Source organism: Alligator sinensis, unplaced genomic scaffold (assembly GCF_000455745.1).
Source record: "Alligator sinensis unplaced genomic scaffold, ASM45574v1 scaffold1329_1, whole genome shotgun sequence".
Lineage (NCBI taxonomy): Eukaryota > Metazoa > Chordata > Crocodylia > Alligatoridae > Alligator > Alligator sinensis.
Window position 1 is genome coordinate 1,091,908 of NW_005842460.1, and position 8,593 is coordinate 1,100,500.

Here is an 8,593-nt window from a genome sequence, read left to right on the forward strand (position 1 = left end):
ATCGGAGATACTGACTCCGTGCAAAAGGAGGATCCCTCCTGCACGGGAAGTGAAAGCCTCCATTTCTGGAGCCCCAGAAGAGAGTGAATCCTCAGCTTTTCCCAGGCCGCCTCTGACCGCTGCAGACAGCGTCTCCGGCTGATACAAACCAGAGGACGCAGCCGGGTTGTGAAACGGCGGGGTCACGGGGCTGCTCGCGGCAGGCCTCGGGGCCCTCGAGCAGTTACAACATCCAGGCTGGGGGAGCCAAAAGATCCCGGGAGCTGCCAGGAGGGTGAGGGGGGGAACGGGACAGGGGGAAGAAGTGGAGGAAAGGACAGAAGGAGAGAGGGGCTCCTGGTCCCGAAGGGCTGGGGACAGGGCTGAGCGAGCCAGCTGTGCTCTCACCTCCGCTTAGAGCGCAGTGGCACGCCACCCCCTCGCTCACCCCCCCAGCCGACTGCCCCCCTGGCACCTCCCCCAATGCCACAGACCCCCCCGGAAGAGTCTGCTCTCCCCCCTGCATCCCCATGGCATCGAGTCCGTCTTTCCCCTCTGTCGGCAACAGCAAAGCGAGGTATTTTGGGGATGAACAGTCCCAGCGAGGCTGCCCTGGGCCTGGGGCCATGGGGGCTTCTGCCCGGGACGGGCGCGTCGCGGCGAGGCGCGGGGTGGTGCGTGTTTGCGTGACTCCGCTTTCCCATCAAGGCCAGAATCTAAACAATCTTGATTCCTGTTCTGGCTGCCGCGGCCGGGCAATGGGCAGGGCTCCTTGAATTGCAGGAAACGGAGACATTGGCCTGTTTATGTTCGAAGCCAAAGACGACCTGAGTGAAGGGGGCCGGGGGCGGAGGGCCCCGGGCTCCTGGGCCCTTTGGAAAGGGGGCCGAGAGCGAAGGAGGCGTCTGGGAGAGGGAGGAAGGCTGGGGGCACCGGGGCAAGGTCACGTCTCCCTCTGGTTTACCTTGGCAAGCGTTTCCTTTCCACAAGGAAGAATTCAAGGGGAAACAAGCCCTCCCCCTCCACAGCAGCAGCTGGGACATTTTTGGCTGCCGGCAGCGAATGCGTTTGTATGGTCGATAAGCCAGATACAAAGCCCTCCAGGGGACCCGGCCCGCGCGTCTCGGTTAGGAACAGCTGGCTTGCAGCGCGGAGGGATGGAGCAGTGCCACGGAGCCGCGCGGTGCACAGAGAGCACCAGGGCCCAGGTGAAGAGGGGTCGAGACTATCTTCACCGGGCCTTTTGGATCCCTTCCCTTTGGAGTTTGGCTCATTGCACTGCCCCGGGACCACGCCATTCCCCTGGTGCTAGCTGGCTGCTGGGCTCCACCCCAGAGGCAGATGCATCTCAGTGCAGACAGTGCAGTAGCACAGGTTGTTATAGCCACAGGCGACCACGACAACGTGAAAGCACCGCGGGGATGCAGGTGAGCCTCAAATCACTGTGCGCCACTACGGCCAAACCAGCTACATGCACGCTGCTGACCTGGACGGTGCCGGTAGCCTCTGCCGCAGCGAACCCAGCGAGCACCACCAGACAGTTTCCGAGAGAATGGAAGGCATACCACCCTGTTCCTGTCCACTGCAAAAGTGTTGGCTACTCCTCCGAAAGGGGCTCCTATCGTCAGTCGGGGTTGGTACAGGAGTGATTTATACAGTGAAGAAAACCATCATCTTTTGTGTGCTTTATTTAGCTGGGGGGGAGCTCAAATAGCCACGTGCATGTTAAAGAACGCGTGGAATTGTTCTCAGGAAGGGGTGGTAACCGTGATGTCCGGGCCAAATTCCGCTTTCCAAATTCCACCCTACCTAGCTACATTTCCCCCTCTCTCCCACCCTAAAAGTTTCAGTTGGATACACAGCCCTTCACTTCCTCTCCAAACCCATTGTGCAGCGTGGCTGGGCCGCTGTCAAGCAGCAGCCGTGTTCTACCCCAGAAGCAGCTGCATCTCAGAGAGACCCCGGCACAGTGACACGGTGCCGCCGTGTCAGCGTGAGCATGCAAAGCTGCCTGGGATGCTGGCACAAGGCTTGCAGCAGAAATGTTGCATCTTATTGCCCAGTTCTCTGTGCTGCAGGGAGAAGGCTGCGGGGAGCCATGGGGGCCATCCTTCTGGGCGCGCTGACCCTCCTGTGGAGCTTTCCAGCCGGTAAGTAGCAGAACAGCCCAGTCCGGCTAGCGCGCGGGCAGCATCCTGCAGGGGCTGGTGCTCTCGATAGCATGCAGCAGGAGGTCGAAATACACTGCTCTCTATTTGGGGGTGCTGTTTCTGTAACTCTCTTCTCCAAATATCCCCGGGCATCTCATTCAGACTCCCCGCGTGTCTGCTCTGGCAGGCAACGCTGGACAGTGGTGGGAGGAGGGAATGCCTGGGTGCTGCTCCCGTCTGCCCGTGGCCAGCCATGGGACTCCGGACAAGTCTTTGGCTTTTTGTGTTAAATGAGCAGAATCAGGCAGACCCGCCTCCCCGGGCAGGAGGTTCATGAAGTGCGTTGGCATTCTGGGGGAAGGAGATGCCAACGAGAGATGGTTGGTATGCATGCCCTCAGGAATACAGGGCTTCCCCAGGAGATGGGGGGAATCTCTCCTCTGACCCGCTAGCTGGCCACCCACGGTATCCCCCCACATTTCTGCTAGCCCAAAGAGCACCCATTTCCATCCTGGGTCAGGACCCCACAGGAACCTGTCTGACTGCCCTCGAGCTGGACCTGGTGCTCTAGGATGCTTTAGTGTCCAGGGGCCGGGTAGTTCAGATGTGGGAGCTGAGCTGTGCCGGCGTAGGCGGGTAGGCTGGGGCCATCATCAGACCCAGGCCTGTGGGCTAAGGCAGGGGTTTCCAAATCTCACAGGGGAAACCGGGCCCCTCCCTGGCTGCTGTCTAGCTGTGCATTTTTGGCCACTGGTGGTGAATGAGGAAGAAGACGGAGGACCCAGGCTGACAGGCAGGTCCTGGGAAGAGAGAGTCTCTGTTGTGGCCTGGCTTTGGGCTGCGGGGAGGTTCTTCCCCAGGCTGCCCAGCTTGTGGCCCCAGTACCTCCTCGCTCATCTTGTCTTGAAGATGCTTCGGCCGTTGGGAAAAAAAGCTTTGGACTTTGCTGCCCTCTCCAAGCTAGTTCTTGGAGCAAAGCTCAGCAAGGGCAGCCAAGAGCAGGCTTCTTCCCCACGGCCAGCCCAGCGCTGGCCAGAGCAGCGCTGTTATTGATAGCGTGCCGGGCTCGGACTCCAAGAGTTTAATTCCCAGAGTCCACCTCCTCCCTCTGCCTTCCAGGAGGAGCGAGGGGGGAGCTGGGCCCCAGTGTCACAACCCTGAATTACGCCAGGGAAATCTTAGGAGGACGAACAAAGCCCGCTGGCCTGGGGGCACTGCCCATGCAACGGGCTGCTAAAACCCCTGCAATGCCATGGCCTGAGCCCAGCACCAGGGTCATTTTCAAGGGTGAGGGCTCACCCCCTAGGACTAGGTCCAGGTTCCCAACAGCTCCCAGCGCACTGTGAAAATCTGGTCCCCATGGCACAAATGGGACCGGCCAAATTGGCATGATCTGGGACTGCCAGTTGCAAGAAGCTGCTTTTTGTGCCCCGGAGGTGTTGAGTTGTGTCCTGGGCCGCTCGGGCTGGCGGGCGGGGGATGGAGGATGTCCTGCTCCCCAGCAGCATGGGCCTAGCAGGTCTAAGCTCCACCGGCCTCTGGCTGTGTCGTGCAGAGGGGCTGAGGTGCATCTGCGACCGGCCGCAGTGCGAGAACACCACCTGCGTGGGGAAGAAGTGCTTCGTGAGCAGGAGCCTGGAGAATGGGCACGTTGTCCGCAGCAAGGGCTGCATCAGCTCCAACTTCCAGGAGCAGTGCCAGACCGCCGCCATGGAGCAGTACGCGATGGAGTGCTGCTCCTCCAGCATGTGCAACGAGAACATGGACGTCCAGCTGAAAGGTACGGCTGTCCAGTCAGTCTGCTCAAGCAGCCGCACACCCGGGGGCTGTTTTCCCAGCTCGCGTCTTTGGTCTGTCACCTCCCCGGGTCTGCTTTGCTCACCAAGCAGGAGGGCTGGGGGGGGGCGGGCGTCCCCCCTGCCCCTGCCGCTGGCTCCGTCTCAGGGCATCATTTGCCTCCCAGAGGTGCCCCAAGGGGACACTTCTCTGAAGAACCTTCTCCTGATGATCTTCGTGCCCCTGTTGGCCCTCCTTGTCCTGGGGGTGCTCCTCACGCTCTTCTCCTGGAAGATGGTGCAGCACTGCCGGAAGAGGCAACAGTTCACCCACAACAACCTGGGGGATTTGGACCTTGTGCTGAAGGGCTCCACGGTTGGGGACAGCACCTTAGAGGTGAGTGGGCTTTACACCCCTCTGCTGGGCATGGATGCAGACGTGGACAGTCCCCTGGGCTCTGGCAAAAGGGTCTCCGAACCTCAGTGCCCTTCACCTCTTTGGACCTCAGCCCCCTGCTGCACCTCTCTCACATGCATTGGGGTAATCCCCCATGCAACTGCCCCTCAGGCACCACCAGCATGGCCTGTGCGCCCCCGTCTGCCCCCAAATCGCCCCAGGGCCACATTGCCTGCAGCATCCTACCGAGGGCCCCTTGCCACCGCTCTCACTGGCTTCCCCTGCCCTGTCCCCCCAGGACCTGCTGAGTGACGACTGCACCACTGGCAGTGGCTCCGGCTTGCCCTTCCTCGTCCAAAGGACCGTGGCACGGCAGATCACGCTGGTGGAGTGCGTAGGTGAGGAAGCCGGTCTGGTGGGCAGGTGCCAGGCTGGTCATTAGGTGCATGGGGGGAGAGGGGAGGATTTCCCCAGCTTGGCCATTGCCAGGTCCATGCCCCAGACTCTCCGTCCTTCGGCTTCTGGAGATGGGGCTGTGGATGGGGGCATTTGGGACGCATCTCTGTTAACCGAGACAATGGGTCTGATCTACACATGGCATGGCAGCCTGGGTGCTGAGCCTGGGCCTGTCTCCCAGGAGGGGTAGAGATGGTGACAGCCCCTTTGCCAGGGCAGGGTGTGTGATGCTGTGTGACGGCCTTGGCAGGAAAGGGGCGCTATGGGGAGGTGTGGCGAGGCATGTGGCATGGGGAGAACGTGGCTGTGAAGATCTTCTCCTCCCGGGACGAGCAGTCGTGGTTCCGCGAGACGGAGATCTACAACACGGTGCTGCTTCGGCACGACAACATCCTGGGTAAATAGCTGCAGCGCGGCGCTGGCGGGGGCTGGACCAGGCCCCGAGCACCGGCTCCACGGTCCCTGCTGCTTCCCCTTCCAGGCTTCATCGCCTCCGACATGACCTCGAGGAACTCCAGCACCCAGCTGTGGCTCATCACGCACTACCACGAGAACGGCTCGCTCTACGACTACCTGCAGAGGATGGCTCTGGACACCGAGACCTGCCTGCGCCTAGCCTCCTCCATTGCCTGTGGCCTGGTCCACCTGCACGTGGAGATCTTTGGGACGCAGGGGAAACCGGCCATTGCCCACCGAGACCTGAAGAGCAGGAATATCCTGGTGAAGAACAACAGGCAGTGTTGCATCGCCGACCTGGGTGAGGTCTCAGCAGCCCTCGAAAAAGCAAACCAACTGTTAGGGATTATAGAGACAGGAACTGTTAACGCAGCTGAAAGTATCACGATGCCCCTTTATAAACCCATGGGGCATCCTCACCTTGAATACTGTGCCCAGTTCTGGTCCCTGCACCTCGAAAAGGATCTAGAAGAATTAGAGAAGGTCCAGAGAAGGGCATCAAGTATGATTAGTGGTATGGAGAGCCTAATGGGCCCAGGGCTATTCAATTTAGAAAAGAGATGCTCGAAGGGGGACGTGACAAGGGATTCCAGAATACTCAGTGGCGAGGAGAAAGTAACTTAGTGGTGAAGAGAAAGGATTTATTATTGACTCTCCTGATACAAGAAGGAGGGGTCACAAAATGAAACCAACAGGTAGTAAGTTTAAAACTAACACCAGGCAATTCTTTTCCCCCAGTGTATCAGTCAAGTGGGGGGCTCGTGGCCATCAGACGTGGTGGAAGCTGAGAGCTGAGCCAGGTTCACCCAGGGGTTGGACACATGCTTGGAGGAAAGGGGCATCAGTCGCTATTGAGCATGGGAGTGAGGGCCACGGCCTCTGTATCAGAGCTCCCTGGACCTTAAATGCCGGAGGCTGCAAGAGGAAGAGTAGAAAAAACCTTGGTCAGACCCAGGCCACTCTCAGCCTCTGCTTCTGCATGACACAAGAGGCTAGGCTAGCTGGACCTAGGGTCTGATCCAGTCAATGGCAGTGCTTATGAAGGGGTTGAGCCAAGGAGAGGGGAGCTCATCTCTGCTTGTCCTGCTGCTCAGGGAAGCGCTGAGCCCATGGGCTGTCATGTGGGACCCCTGCTCAGCCTGCTCTGCTTTGCTTCCTTCCAGGCCTGGCGGTCATGCACTCTCAAGGCAGCGACTACCTGGACATCGGGAACAACCCTCGCGTGGGCACCAAGCGCTACATGGCGCCGGAGGTGCTGAATGAGCAGATCCGTACAGATTGCTTTGAGTCCTACAAGCAGACGGATATCTGGGCGTACGGCCTGGTGCTGTGGGAGATCACCCGCAGGACGGTTGTGAACGGTAAGGGCCCCACGGGCCTGCCTGCTAGCATGTGGGGCAGTTGTGAGTATGACGCGGATGCTAAATATACACTAGTGCACACTCACCTGGACGTTCCTTGGGGTGCAGACCCTGTCTTTGTCCTGTGGCAGCCCTGGCCCACAACTGGGGAACGAGGGCATCAGTGCAGAGTAGCCTGGGTAGAGAGAAACCTGGGGCTGGGGCTGATCTAGCTGAATGGCCAGCCTCGCACAGCTGAGCTTTGGCAACCCGGTCTCTTTAGGAGCCTGCGTGGGCAGCCGGCAGAGCGAGGCCATCCTTGGCTGTCCCGTGCTCCCTGCACACATCGCCGCTCGACAGCCCTGCTCGTGTGAAGGGTTTGGGCTGCTCTGGGGTTGTTTTTTTTTGGGTTTTTTTGCCCAGAAGATTAGCTGTAAATTATAAACACTGTAATCTAGTGTCAGCGCCCGGCTCCCTGATTAAAGGGCCCATTAGACTCAATCAGCTCTTTGTTTGTTCGGCGCTGATTAGAAAACAAGCAGCATCCAAGAGCTGCCTGGAAGCTGGCCACAGCCGGGGAACTTCCGGCTGCTCTCTGGTGTCGGCGGGTGAGCCCAGCGCCTTGCCCCCACTGCTTGGCATGGGTTTGCTCAGGCCTGGCCTGGGGCACAGGCAGCTGCTTGGGAGGGGGGCAGGGGTGGTGTTCTGGGCAGCAGAAAGGGACGGGAGTTGTACGGGGATGTCAGACACCCTGATCCAGACTCCTTCCCTGGGGCTTGGGGATGGGGCTGAGTTCACCTTCCTGTCCTGCTGCCCCTCTCCGAGACTCAGTGCCACCAGACACGGTGGAAGCTGAGAGCTCAGCTGGGTTCACCAAGGGCTTGGAGGAAAGGGCAATCGGTCGCTAGTGAGCATGGGAGAGAGGAGCACGGCCTCTGAACCAGAACGTCTTGGCCCTTCAATGCTGGAGGCTGCAAGGGAGAGGAACAGGGAGAAGCCCCCGGGAAGTGGCAGCTCTTATGCTCTAGTGGTCTGGAAACAGGGGCCCCTCGCCCACCCGCGTGCAGGATCCCCTGCCCCCCGGCAGCTCGGGGCTCTGAGACTGCAGGCGCAGGCCTCCCCGTCGCAGGAAAGTCTCTGCCCCCACGCTGCCTGCAGCCCCACAGCCCAGACGGGCTGAATCACCCCTGAATCAGGAGTCTGGCCATGGGGCAGCCGCGTGTGCCTATGTAGAGGTGTCCAGTCTCCAGGGCTGTCAGCTTCACTCCTTGCACCAGTCGGGCAGCGTGTCTAAAACAGGAATTGAATACTGGAAGAGGGGGGCAAGGTGGCAGCCCCCCCCATCTACCCCATTCCCAGTTAGAGTCTGACTGAGCTAATCCCTTTGATACGCCTCTGGGTTCGTTCAGATTAAACACTTACTCCAAATTAGCAAAAGGCATCGTAGGCAGCTTGTGACCTTTACGTGCTGCCTGTAACCCTGGAGCAGCTCCCTGGCTGGCGGGAATCTGGAGAAGCTCTGGTGGCCTCGCAGAGACAAATCTCCTGGACACAAGGACATATGGAGGCATTACGCACAGCTTGGCCAGGCCAGCTGCTGGGCTCTGGCCGGGGGAAGCTGCTGGGCCACTAGGCCACCACGAGATGGCGCTTGGGGCTGCAGCTGGTCCCCGGGAACAAGCAGGATCCGGCCCGGGTAGCAGAGGGCAGAGTCTGGGGAGTTCCCACACCAAGGGAGCCATGTCATCCAGGCTCACAGCCCCACACCTCTTCCTCCAAAGCATCTGCACAAGCCCCTGCCCACCTGGTGCTTGCAGGACACAGGGGTGGGTGAGCGACAGCGGCCTGAGTCTGGAGTCACAGTCATCCCAGACCAGCACTAGCGTATGCATGCACTCATGTCACACCCCTGTCATGCTGCCTACTAGCGTCACGCCGTGCCACATGCCTGCAGCAGGTGAGCACTGGCTGCGATGTGTAGGCCCATCATAATACGAGTGCCCCATTCACTGTCTCTGTGCCCATGCGTGTCCCTACTGA

At 59.9% G+C, this 8,593-nt stretch overlaps 1 protein-coding gene across 1 annotated transcript in view; it reads left to right on the plus strand.

The window, feature by feature from the left end:
- Positions 1-445: 445 nt before the first annotated feature.
- ACVRL1 (activin A receptor like type 1) overlaps positions 446-8,593 on the plus strand; it is a 12,315-nt gene continuing 4,167 nt past the window's right edge. The window contains exons 1-7 of the mRNA XM_025212389.1: positions 446-2,129; positions 3,685-3,909; positions 4,093-4,301; positions 4,600-4,699; positions 5,008-5,154; positions 5,239-5,514; positions 6,377-6,574. Coding sequence (XP_025068174.1) covers positions 1,979-2,129; positions 3,685-3,909; positions 4,093-4,301; positions 4,600-4,699; positions 5,008-5,154; positions 5,239-5,514; positions 6,377-6,574 — 1,306 coding nt within the window. The 5' untranslated portion in view covers positions 446-1,978. The remainder of the gene's footprint in view (positions 2,130-3,684; positions 3,910-4,092; positions 4,302-4,599; positions 4,700-5,007; positions 5,155-5,238; positions 5,515-6,376; positions 6,575-8,593) is intronic.